The following is a 14421-nucleotide window of genomic DNA, read 5'->3' on the forward strand; positions in this document are numbered from 1 at the left end:
GGGTAGTATAATAATGTGATTCATAACTCACACCATGAACAATAACTACATTTAAAGACCTTATAGCATGCAGGTAGTATAATAATGTGATTCATAACTCACACCATGAACAATAACTACATTTAATGACCTTATAGCATGCAGGTAGTATAATAATGTGATTCATAACTCACACCATGAACAATAACTAGGTTTAAAGACTTTACAGAAGGCAAGCAACATAATAATGTGATTCGTAACTCTCACCATGAACAATAACTACATTTAATGACCTTATAGCATGCAGGTAATATAATAATGTGATTCGTAACTTTCACCATGAGCAGTTACTACATTTGTTGAATTGACATGGGCAGATAACATAATGAACTACAGCAACATTCATCCAATGGACAACTAGAGGGACTCTCAGTAGAGCGCATACTTTCGTCACACAGCTTTGATCATATTCGGCTCTCAAAAAATAAGTAAATGTGTCCGTATGTCCGTCATTACCAACGGACGCAAACCATTTTTGTCAGAATAATGAAGAATAATATTGTACATAAGTCCACTACGTTTCATAAAAAATCCTATCATTTTTGACTGAGTTATAGAGCAAAAATAGTTTGAAAAATTGGTTCTCTTGTAAACAGATTGGATTTTTTTTTATTTTTCGGGACCTTGCTGTGACCTTGGCCTTTGACCTTGTCTCTCCAAACTAATCTGTACTAAGTTAGGTCGTAGTCCAAATCCATCCAGCCGTTTTCGAGAAATCTTCCTGATAAACACACAAACACACATTGGTGGCGAAGGAAATGAAAAGTTATTCACCTGTTTCTGATTTATGAAGTTTTCTTCTTGATATCAGTTCAGGAAACGACACGTGAGGCTTTTATTCAATGGTTTATTTTAACAAATGGCATTGGATCATGATGTACAGTTACCGAATAAAACAAAAGAGGAATTCGTTTTTAAATCTCTAACTAGTTATCTCAGAACTCTGAATTTGATCTAATGTAGCTTTATTACAAGTTGAGAAAAACAATGCCAAAAAATGCAATATCAACAGTAGCGCTTATTATAAATTAGTAGATTGTGGTGAAGAAGTACAGTGTTCATAATATTTTCAAAATAGTTTGTTTTAGTGCAAAGCTGCACAATGGTCTATTTGTACTCTGTCCATGGCAGAGAAGCGAGCCTGGATTTCGTTGTATGTCCGTAAATTTTCTGCTGACCCACTGAAGGACTTTCAAGATCAAAATCCACAATTGTAATAAAATAAACTAAAATACCTTTTAAGAAAAACACAATAAGACAATTGTTTGTTAATTAGTGCCCAAGGTTCGCGCCACAATATCACTGAACACGCTCTGCACTTTCAATTATGAGTGCAAGTAAATCCTGTTATTCTGTTCAAAACCGTACCCATTTCTTTTAGCGACGGTTGCTGTTGATCGGCTGTTTTCCTTCTGGTCAATAGTTCAAAATTAAAAACGGCTAAACCTGAACCTGACCTGCTCTTTTCCATGTGTTGCACAAGGTGCCTTTAAGGTTAACCATACAAATACAGTGCAAAACTTTAGTTTACTAGCGTGGCACTTGTAAAAAGTACCATGTTTTCTTTTTCTCTTAGTTTGGAATGGTAAACTGATTAGTTTATCGAAGCTTTAAAATGTTTCAGAAATATGCGCTTTCAGAGCGCTTATAGACTTTCGTACTTACGAAATCTGTCTTGTGCAGTACTGACCTCATTTCATACGCTAGTTACACATAATCAAGTTATGTGTCTCACTTGTTACACATGATCAAGTTATGTGTCTCACTTGTTACACATGATCAAGTTGTGTGTCTCACTCGTTACAAATAATCAAGTTAGTTACACATGATCAAGTTATGTGTCTCACTTGTTACACATGATCAAGTTGTGTGTCTCACTCGTTACAAATAATCAAGTTAGTTACACATGATCAAGTTATGAGTCTCACTTGGATATTTTTGGGCTTTTTCATCGTTGACGCTGTTGGGGTCCAAGTTTGTATCTCGTATTTACTGATTGTAGCGACAACACCGTTTCTAAGTTTAGAAATGTCTGAATGTTTTCCCTTCGTACTTTCACGTTCCCGGCTGGTACAGCAGTAAGTCTACGGATTTAGAACGCTAAAATCAGGAGTTCGATTCCCCTCGGTGGACACAGCAGATAGTCCGATGTGGTTTTGCTATAAGAAAAATACACCTCGTACTTTCATTTAGAACAATCAGTGACATAATTAGCACTTGCGCATTGAAAGGGAGAATGAAGTGTATTTTTGTGTGTGTATAATGTCATGTTCTCTCAGACCAAAGTAGAATATTTTCAGAATAAGATAGAGATTTCAAACCTCATTTTTTATTATTTAGAAGTACCGTCCATCATTCAGTGTATGTGTTTACTTCGATTGATTTACCTTTAAATAAAGATTGCTTTCCACTTTATCATCATGTTCAGTCTCTTTCCTTGGTTAATACTCAGTATTCAGAGTTAGAGAAAGTCAATTTGATTTCATGATACTTTCTTGGCTGTTCCTCCTGTTATTTGCAGTTACTACCCATCGGGTAAATAAGTGTTCCTAAGAATACCATAATAACAAATTTATTGCGCTAAGTCTGCGTTTGGTGCAAGAATGTCTCACCTACAATATAGACATTAAGTTTATATTGAGCTTGCTAAATCTACGTACAAGAGACGCTAGAAATTACATTCTTATCTTGCTGAATTCTTTTTCGGTACATTGTCGTCAAATTACCTAGATATGTATTTGTGGTATTCGAAGAATATTTTGATAATTTGATTTGACTGAGCGCAATGTGATTAAAATGCTGACAATAGTTATGAGCTATAAGAGTAAGCTAAATAAACTTCACTGACTAACAACAAAGTGCCTTCTAACTTACTATATGTTTAATACTAATTTCAACTTGCTGGCCTCAAAGTAACAGTTAAGGAACTTTGGCTGCTGGAGATAAGAGACTGCACGTTTTCAGAGAACAAATGACGGATTGTTTGTTTGTTTTGAATTTCGCGCAAAGCTACACGAGGGCTATCTGCACTAGCCGTCCCTAATTTAGCAGTGTAAGACTAGACGGAAGGCAGCTAGTCATCACCACCCACCGCCAACTCTTGGGCTACTCTTTTACCAACGAATAGTGGGATTGACCGTCACATTATAACGCCCCACGGATGAAAGGGCGAGCATGTTTGGTGTGACGGGGATTCGAACCCGCGACCCGCAGATTGCGAGCCGAGTGCCCTAACCACCTGGCCATGCCGGGCCTACAAATGACGGAAATAATTCAGTTAATACCACGCTTTTTGTCAAACCAAGGTCCTAATGTGGTATCTCACAATCCTAGATTACCTATGCCAGCGATCATTTACATAAAAATTTTAAAGGAGATTACTTCCTTGTCCAGCTAAACTGAGCAAATCCCGCATCACCCTTACATCTAGGTTTGACCCATCACCTGGTGGGGGGGGGGCAATACAGAAGCTTTAGGAGTGAAGGATATCTTAATAGATCACCATAGTTTGTAACCTTTACCGGAGGTTGTCATTAGAGCATAGTAGAACTAATTACATTTTTTCACAAGAGTGGAAACTAAATGCCGAAGTGAAAGTATTGGTTAGAATAGTTTGTTGTGAAAATTTGTATTAGTTTTTCTAACCATAAAATGGCTTAGAAAGAACAACTTAGCCTGTTTGATTTCTTTATATACTATTTTGAATTGTCTTTGTGATTATTTCCCAACGAATAACAGGGTTAAAATCTAAGGAACGATGGATATATAAATAAAAAGTATCATTGAGATTGAACGTGATATCCCCATCAAATTTATTCTCATCATCACTGTGTCGAAACTTCGGGCAAGTTTACCCCAAGAGTCTAATTATTGATTTAATCGATATGTATAACGTATACTTGAAATAAAACAATTGATGAATCTTTAACAACAATAGCTTGATATTAGTGTTTAGAACATATTTAGCTAACATCAAAATAGCTTTTTTCTTTGTCAATAGTACTTTTAGTTTTAGCAAAACATCATGAATGACGAACCTATTATGTATTAGATGAAAACATTTCTAAACATATCAGGAACAGGTTGATTGGTAACGTAGCAATAGAACGATTTAGATGAATTGAAAACAATATATATATATATACAATTTCCTATAAAAATCCAGCAACATTGTATTTTAATCATATGAAACTCTTTCCCTTATAAATCGAATAACAAAGCAAATAAACCAACAGAAAATATCGTTTCCCTTTTGGAACAATCGGGCTTTGAAACTTGTTAACTAAGGAGTAATTACTTTTCCATTGTAATACAAGTCTTCTTCATGCTGCTAATAAAGCAGCATATAGTCTTCAATACTACATTGTAGTTGTTAATAAAGGTTATTTAATGCTAAGATAGGTGTTGCATTCCTCTCATTAGTATTCCAGCCTCGAACATACATTAAAAAGGTTGTTTTTTTTTCAAAGAGGCTTTTACGTTCTGTTGCTTTTCTAATTTGACTCAAAATATTCTTAATTACCTCTACTAAATTTGTAGCTACCAATTATTTCACGTTTATATCAACAACTGGTACTATTTTATTTTTAATTCAGAGGGCAATGGCACATTGTTATGAACTTTAAGGATGTCACTATATTGTGAAATATAAGGATGACACTATGTTGTAAAATTTCAGGATAACACCTTATTGTGAAAGTTCAGGATAACACCTTATTGTGCATTTCAGGATAACACCTTATTGTAAGATTTAAGGCACTTTGTATTGAAATGTAAAAATGACAGTTTATTTTGAAATTTAAAGATCATTAAAAAAATATTTTCAGCCTCGCTTAACGAGTAATGACGTCATTCTATGCTTGAATAAATATTTAAAGCCTGAGACAATGAGTGTTTCACAGTTGGTTTTGTAGTGATTGACTTGTGATCTGAGATAATAATTAATGTGTGAATCGTTTGCTATTTTCAGCTAGAATCTTATAGATTGTATTGTGATCTTAAAAGTGTTTTGCCACCAATGATGATCGTTCAAAGTTATTCAAGTTTTCGAACTTAACCTTTTGAAATAATAAACGTACTTTGCTGGTAGGATTAAGAAACTTTTTATATAATTTTAGTACAGTAAAATTGATTTTATCCAAAGATGTCTTCTCGTATTTTAGTAAAATATTTACCGAAAGTTTTACATACAAAACAAAGTGCAAATTTGCTTAAGTATAAAATAACTTATTAGTGTTTGATAAAATAAAATAAAAAGTTCTAAAAAGTTTCTATTTCGTACTTATTGTACAAATGACAACTAACAGGTTAACAGACAGAAACAACTTACTTAGATGTTCTTGTATATCAGTGTAGTGTACCTTATACAAATAAACTGCAGCCTTATTAATTGAAAATAACGGCCAAAATATTTATTATAACAATGTTCTTAAAAAGCGTGATTACTTATACATTGCCATTGTGCTGCCATCTGGTGTAGAACGTATTTTAATATTGCTAACAAGTTTCGGGTATATGCACTAGGTGGCGAAACCATATCTGTTAGGCGTACAGTGTATGTAGATTTTGGAAATAATTTTATCTGTTTGTTTGTAGTTAAGCACAAAGCTACACAATGGGTTATCTGTGGTCTGCCCATCACGGGTATCTAAACCGGTTTCTAGCGGTATCAAAGGTTTCATTTCCTTTATTTGCATTCAATTACGAAAATTACTTTTTATCTCTTATATTTTAATTATCTGAAATAATGCAAAGAGTTTCGATACTCAAATATAATGACTGAGATCAAAATTAAAGTAGCGGTCAGTTCGAAATGTTAGTTAAAACACGTTAATTTGTTCCATTTTAGTAGGAATATAAGTGTTGTCGAAATGTGATACTATGACATTAAACTGCAAATGCCATCATCAGTAACTCTGGACAATTCAAATGTAACTGCAGCTACAACTAAATTACGTATTCAAAAATATTAACTTCTCAGTTACACAATGTGCTATCTGTAATGTGCACAACGAGGGTATCGATCCCCCGTGATTTAGTGTTATAATAACTTCTCAGAAACAATGTCGATAAATATTAGATATAGAATGATAAATGTTTATATAAATTCTACCTGAACGAAAGACACAAGCAACATTGTGACTCTACATTTTCTGATATCTGACAAAATGATTTATTAACCTTGATTCTCTTTAGAGAGAAGTACATAAAATTGAACACCAAACACAGCAACAATTTTAGGTTTTAAATATACCTCTCTTGAATCTCAACAAGCTAATAAACAAATAAATATAACGTTGTCGGGAGAAGCTTCACGGGTTTGGTTGTCATTGTGTTTGAGAGCGCCTGGTTACGGATTCAGAAGCCTTGTCATGTATTATTTGTATAAAGTACTACATATATAAGCTGTTTTTTTTCTTACAGTTTATTTTTATAGGTTTATGCTTCGACTATGTCAGTAAAAAAATATTAACTAAATAACTGATTCAGAATTATTCTGTTCTAATAGATAATCTAACCAATCTAGCATAACTCGCAGATGTCTTAAATAGTGTAACCGAATTAACATCATTCGCAGATGTCTTAAACAATGTAACCGAATTAATATTATTCGCAGATGTCTTAAATAGTGTAACCGAATTAACATCATTCGCAGATGTCTTAAACAATGTAACCGAATTAATATTATTCGCAGATGTCTTAAATAGTGTAACCGAATTAACATCATTCGCAGAGGTCTTAAATAGTGTAACCGAATTAGCATTATTCGCAGATGTCTTAAATAGTGTAACCGAATTAATATTTTTCGCAGATGTCTTAAATAGTGTAACCGAATTAGCATTATTCGCAGATGTCTTAAATAGTGTAATCGAATTAATATTATTCGCAGATGTCTTAAATAGTGTAACCGAATTAATATTATTCGCAGATGTCTTAAACAATGTAACCGAATTAATATTATTCGCAGAGGTCTTAAATAGTGTAACCGAATTAGCATTATTTGCAGTTGTCTTAAACAATATTTAAAATATAGTTAACATCATTTACTGTCTGTCTTTAGCAATACAACGGGTTTAGTATCACTTGTAATTATCTCAAACAAAAATAACTGATTTAGCAACACTTGTAGATGTTTTTAGCTAAAATAATTGATTTAGCATTTAAACATACTAATTCGACATGGTTGAATTCCTATGATTCAAATTATGTTGAACCATATTTGTTTGTGTGCGCTACGTGCGCTGCATGAACCGAACCCTAAATTCTAGCGTTTTTATAATCCTTCAAATTTATCGTTGACCACTGAGGAACCATTAATATAACATAGTAAGAACAATTTCAAAATTATATACATTTTGATAGCGCCCTCTATTAGATGGGAAAAAATTCAACCGGAATTCGCTGTAGTCCATTAGCTGGGGCAATTGCTTGAAATATTTCTCGAAGTTATCTTATATATATATATAACGTAATAATGATAATAACGAAATTACCGAGTTTTCCTTAAAAACAATCTTATTTTTACTTTTTCACTGAAATTATTTGTAAATGATAAAATCACAAATAGACAACTTACAACGTTTGTATATTTATTAGCATAAACCCAATACAGCTTACACTTTGTTTCAAAATAAAACGAAAATGGGCTTATGGCTTAACCAGTTAGATAAAAAAGGACGGAACTGAAACCATTCTCATTTACTTCCAAATGAAATAAGTACCATTTGAACACATGAACCAGTAATATTAGAATGTCCTGTAAGCCAGCAGTGAAAGGAGACTAGTATCCTTACCAATAAATGTCAGGAATTTCAGTGTTCAGATATACATATATATATATACAGTTAAGTCCAGTTTTTCGAAAATACACCTTAAAAGCGCCATCTATTTAACATTTTACAATATTTGCAATAAGCAAATAATGGAAGACATTGATAAGCCATGATTTCATATGAGTATTTTACTTTAATATTAGCAATACAAAATACTGTTATCGTAACGAATGCTGCTAATAAAATAAGCCACTTTTCTATTTTAGCCAAAACCTAGTATAATTACGTACAAAAATACAATTTTCTTCATTGATGGAAGGTTATGATAGCGTTAACTGACATGAAAGGAATAGATTCAACAACGAGAAGCGAGGAGAGGAACATAATGTTACCTCTCAGGACGGTTTTGGCACCAGGGAAATGAATAACTGATCCCGGCGGACAATTGAACATTTTTTCTTAAACAAAATACTGGCAACGAATTCGACAAAATATTTAACAATACAATAGAGCCCATTGTCAAAACAAACATCATATAAATACAAAAAACATTGTCATTTAATACTAAAGTTAAAATCACACTTCTGTATTTCTGCCGTTGATTGAAATTTAAGCCTGTCAGCGAAGTCCAGAAGTAAATTTCAAGACATTTAAGAAGTACAAGTATAATTGTGAACCTAGATCTAAAACACAGCGACCGGCAAGGACATCGCTTATTCCAAACCAATAAAAATTAAAACAGCAAAAATTAAGCCTGCTGTGCTGCTACAGTTTCAACGATGTACAAGCGGTATCAGCTTGTTAGCGATCTCGGTATCACAAAGGGAATGTTCATTGTTAGTTGTGTGGGAGGGGGGATACGAGAATTAACGCCATTTATAGGCTCGTAAAAAATCTTTTGTTCAGCTGTAATAGTAATGGCGGTTTAGGTTTGCAAGGTTGTGGATCACAAGTCAATAGTCCTACTTCTCCACATTGGCACCTCATGCATGGATTACTCAGTGATGTCACAGTCTTTCCGACTCTGTAGAATTCCTTGTTTACTTGGCAACCTGTGAACATTGTAAACGTTAGTTTCAAAGCATAATTTAAAATGGTGCATAACCAGAGAAGAAAATAACACCGAACATGAACATTTGATATCTTTCTAGTAAACATTACGAAAAAACGATTACTATATGACAACTGAAGTATCGCAGTAAGAGATTTGTTTCAACAAAACTTTATTCACTTTACATGTTAGTTTTTAACTTCCTAAACAAAATAAATTGTTCATCTACCTTGTACTTCCACGGAACGCTTCAGAATTTTGCGAAGCCTGCTTCTTGTAGGTATTGGGGTGTTTGATGTTGTTGTCATACTCATCATCTTCACAGCTGGAAATATTAAAAACAACATAGCGTTTTAAAAGCGAGATGGATTCAGTGATGATGTATTGTATTTGAAAATCCTCTGTATCACAGGCAAAGATATCGTTAAGAGCGAGGGTGTCAACTGATCATATAACGCATTCTAATCTTTATAAGTAATAACATAAGAAAAATATATTTAATTAGCTATACTTATCACCACATTGATTTTGAGTTTTGTCTTAAGCAGGTAGCTTTCTCTGACCAGTGGTAAATATTAATAGTAGCGGAAACCCAACCACACCAGAGCACATGACATATCTGTTGTGAATTAAATCTAGTTTATCATAGTTAATGTGAGTTCACATTTCCGAAATGGACTTATTGCAATTGGGAGTTAATCTTAATACTCGCGGAAGCCAAAAGATACTAAGGCACATAGTATTAACTAAGATAAACTAGGCTTAATTCTCGTAGATTAAGCCTAATTTATCATAATTATTGCTGTATCACTTTTCCGAAGTAGTTCCATAGCATGTCAATTTAAATAAAAGAATCATGAAATTTTGAAGAAAAAAAAACTCTTAGAATAATGAAACATAAGAAACGTGATGAATTCACTCTACGGTGCAGATATTTTGAAGTCAAACTTGATGTTTCATAACATTCCAAAATCTTAAATAGCTTTCATGCTTTGCCTACTTAGCTGTTGAAAACAATAGTAGTATAATATATTTCTTGTGAAGCAAAGGTGATGTTTCTTTACATGTATACAATTATAAAATTACATTAATGTGTGTAAGAAAGCACAAAAATAGTGTTTAGACATCAATTTCAAACTGAAGTGTTTCAGTAATTACGATGTTTAAAAATGTTAATCACATGAAGTATTTTAGTGAAATTTAAATGCTTTATTTAAAACGTAAATATTTATACTTACGACATTCATAGCGTGGACAACAGTATCCACTGATGGGAACCTTTTTGCAACCGACACGAGGAGGTGGGCATGTCTGCTTGATACAGAGGATATCACCATGGAAACAGAAACAAAATTCACATGCATCAGGTCTTTGAATCTGTTCAGCTGATTGATAAATCCTTCCATCGAAAACACAGGCTGCAAGCGAAATTTGTAGAAAATAAAAACAACGATTGTAAAATTCATTGCAAGAAGAAACTAAACATTGGATTGATTCAGTAATGTTTTTGTGTTAAACATTTAGCACGTTTCTAATTATTCAAACAATATTCTTCATATACATAATCGTATAATACCAGCTGTGTAACCTGGTAAACAAGTGAAAGAAGTTCATCGAAACTTGTGATGTGGATAAAAAAAAAAGTCATTCTGGAAAGGTTTGAGTTATTTTGATTAGAGAAAAATAAGACGTTTGGCATTTTTTAAGTCTATGTCGCTGGACCAGACCCGTGTCCTGATCTGAGACCATGAGAACCAACACGGAGAAATTAACTTTTAAATGTAAAGTAAAAAGATGCAGCAATGAAACAGGCTTGAAATGTTCTAGATGTGATTGTGAATGTGATGGTTTAAGTGTAGCGATTAAGCTAAACCATGGGTACAGATCGGATGAGGGAAGAACTTAACTTTCTTATATTTACTCTTCCTTGCAGAAATGGCATTTTTAATATGAGAATCGCTGGGAAAATCATTTTGTAATGCATCGTATATTCGCTTCAACCTCAACATTGCATATTTAGGGTTCACTATGCCATTAGGTTTATAAAATAAATATTGAAACAAATGATTTCTTGTATATGATTCCAATCCCCCCTTTGAAGATAACGATAGTACTGTGCTCGTTTTTTTATGTTTCGCTGCCAAAGCATAATCAATCTCTAATCTGACTAATCTCTGATTTAGTTGCTATGTCAAACGGATGATATCTTCGAAATGGTATAACGCCTAGTATGGTACCACCATAGTATGATTCATACAGATTTCATAATGTCATATTTTCATTAATACTTGGTTGTTGTTGTTTTCGTTTTAGTAGTTGTGCCGAGTTTCATTCATCGAGATCTATCTAAATAATCCTAAATCACCGGTGTCCGAAATGACTTCCCAGTTGACCATCCTAGGCTCAGTACTAAAAGATGGTAAGCTGGCTCGTGTGGCAGGTGTTAATATACAAGATTTATTTTTAACCATTCAAAATACTCTAGCTAGCAAGAAAATAACTGTATAAAAGAAAGGTGTTGGATAATGTATGATTTATCGTTCTTCTATAAATTATGTGTTAATTGTTTGTTACTCTTATTTTTATTCAATACTAAGAGGTAAAACACAAGTAAACAACAATGAAGGGGCATTCTACTTGGATCAAAACTAATGCACATAAGCTTATACGTCCATATCTACACCAATGTTTTTGTCAAAAGAAAAAATAAAATAAAATGCCAGAGGCGTAACACCTTCTATGACAAGGTAAACACAACGAATCAGCTAGTTAAGAGTAGGGTTTACGCACAAAACATCTAATGGAATGTTTGCCCGGGGGTTAGACAAGCGTTCTTAGATGATATAAAACGTAGTAATTTTGGAACATCATGTGCAACTTTTTTTTGTCTTTTTTTTCATCCCTATGATAGGAATAATACTAATACAAGCCAGTGTCCTGAGAAAGTCTTGTAACAAATACACTGCTGGAAACACACAGAAATTTACGTTTCTAATTTTTATGTTTCGTATGGATATATGTACATATTTGAAATTTTTGTATACATACAATATGTATAACTTGCGTGCATATTTTAATTATATGTGACCCTTCTTAACTTAATACATATTTCATCATTTCCAATTTGATGATGTTATTAATTTCTACTCAGATGCTAAACTGCTTAAAGTGTTTGAATATCATTTCTATCATTCCACTTTAAACACTTACCTGAACCTACAGGGCATTTAAATCTCTTGTTTATTGTTATCCAAATAGAAACAGATGTAAGGAAAATAGAATTGAACATTCGGACGGTTTCTTGCTCCATTGTATATGATCTCGCTGCGATATAAACAGCATTTAAAGCTATAAGGTTCACATGATGATGCCGTTTTGTCGGTAGTTTGTTTCTTCAACAGTTTGAAATTTTAGGTTGATAATATGCACTAATAACAGTGTGCGGGAAAATAAGAAGTAGCCGACGTTTTTATTACGCTACTTGATAGTTTTTGCGTGTCAATAAGAAGTAACCAACGTTTTTATTACAAATGCCTAATAGTATTTGCGTGTCAGTAGTACAGAGTAATTGGAATTTTACGTATCACCGCAATGCCTAATAGTTTTCGTCTCAGTGTAATAAACAAGTAAAGTGCATGATAATTTTACTTTTTGTAAAGATTTTCTCCGACTCTTTGAATTTTTTTAATGTGTTACAGAACCATCTTAAAACTAAACTTTCCAAATTGTTAGACACGGTTGGGGCCAAAAATATTTTGCTCCAAATACAGAATCCAACAAGATAGACCGTTGGTTGCTTAGATCTTAACAACCTCGGCAACAGAAGAAATGAAGAGTTTGTTTTACTGTTTTTCTAGATGGCGCTGTTTCTCTACCTTATACAGTCCGACATGGCCAGGTGGTTAGGGTGCTCGACTCGCAATCTGCGGGTCGCAAGTTCGAATCCCCGTCACACCAAACATGCTCACCCTTTCAGTCGTGGTGGCGTAATAACGTTGGTAAAAGAGTAGCCCATGAGTTGGCGGTGGGTGGTGATGACTAGCTGCCTCCCCTCTAGTCTTACGCTGCTTAATTAGGGACGGCTAGCGCAGATAGCCCTCCTGTAGCTTTGCACGAAATTCAAAACAAATTCTACCTTATGTACATGAAAGCTTACCAAACGAATCTTGATGTTATATAAAGTAATCAAAATGAATGTTTTTGTATGAGATCACATTGCAGGTGTAGTAACTTATAAATGTTTAGTTTAAAATACTGGTCTGAGATTAAGGAAAATGGAGAAGATGAACAAATTATTTAGCACAACTTACTTTATAAAATCTATATAAGTATAATAGAATTGTCTGTTGTACGTCCATGTAACTACTTCGCAGGGTATTGGTGGATCTTCACCAAAATGGTGTGGGTGTTTATTGGGACCATGGGGGAGATACATACAAATTTTCAGTTTTACAATCTTTTGCGTTTTTTTTTTTTTTCTGACACTACTTCGCGCCCTCTTGATGGATCTTCACCAAATTTGGCAAGAAGGTTTATTAAGTCCATGCGGAGATACATGCAAATTTACGGTTTCACGTTTTGTATTTTGCAGTATTTATGGGCGTTCTTTTTTTTTTACAATTACATATATGGGAAGCAACTTTTCATGTCCTAAGATAACCTTTCTTTAATCATGAATTTACATAACTTTCGTCCAGGAGACTGGTATTCCAGCTAGCTAAAAGTATATAAAAACAAATTAATGAACAATCAACAAATAATGATAACCATATAATCACGTATATTTATTATAAATCTGGCTTACCAGACTCTACTATCTATTTATAATATTAGATTAATTAAGGACTTTCGTAACAGGATCTGTTTGTATATCATATACTTGACTTTTTTATGAATATAATATTATGACGTGGACACAGAAGCTAAGGAAAGCTATGTTGGTTAATATTCAGTATAAAAAAACGTCGTGGATTTCCAATATTTGAAATGCTTGCCAGCTGCTGGAAATAAAGTTGAGTCGATCTTAAAATATTTTCACAGGAGTTCTATACAGATGTCGCTGTAATGGTGTCTTATTCTTATTCCAGCGATATGTTTTTATATAGTAGTCTGTATATGATAGATGATCATTTTATAACGAATAGAGTAGGTGATACACCGCTCCCATCTGATTCTGATGGCGAAATGCGCACGTCTTAATTGCAGGCATCAAAATTCTAAATAGTGAAAGAAACATAATCTGAAAAATAAAAATTAGTGTTGAAGAGAATCGTTTGATAAAGAAGGAAATAAAGAAGATAAGCACTGAGAATAGACAGGAAAAAATTACAAGCATACAATCATATTTCTTTGTTTCAGACGTCTTTTTAAAAACACGTAGAAGATATATAAACAACATGAAGTCAGAACAGTATTCAGAAGCCACAACACAATACGATCGAAATTAGTTCACACCAAACCACCCAATGAAAAACTCATTTTACAACATCCTTTGTGAACATTGCTTCTATTAAATTAGGGATACAAAAATACGAACAACATTTAGAATTCAGGAACATA

General features: G+C 33.4%; 1 protein-coding gene across 1 annotated transcript in view; it reads right to left on the minus strand.

The window, feature by feature from the left end:
* Positions 1–8505: 8505 nt before the first annotated feature.
* The window catches only part of LOC106478263 (mucin-3A-like), a 25262-nt gene continuing 19346 nt past the window's right edge, over positions 8506–14421 (minus strand). The window contains exons 11-13 of the mRNA XM_022381842.1: positions 10101–10280; positions 9092–9187; positions 8506–8863 (exon numbers count right to left, since the gene is read on the minus strand). Of these exons, the coding sequence (XP_022237550.1) occupies positions 8688–8863; positions 9092–9187; positions 10101–10280 (452 nt within the window). The 3' untranslated portion in view covers positions 8506–8687. The remainder of the gene's footprint in view (positions 8864–9091; positions 9188–10100; positions 10281–14421) is intronic.

This window comes from Limulus polyphemus, unplaced genomic scaffold, assembly GCF_000517525.1.
Source record: "Limulus polyphemus unplaced genomic scaffold, Limulus_polyphemus-2.1.2 Scaffold194, whole genome shotgun sequence".
Classification (NCBI taxonomy): domain Eukaryota; kingdom Metazoa; phylum Arthropoda; class Merostomata; order Xiphosura; family Limulidae; genus Limulus; species Limulus polyphemus.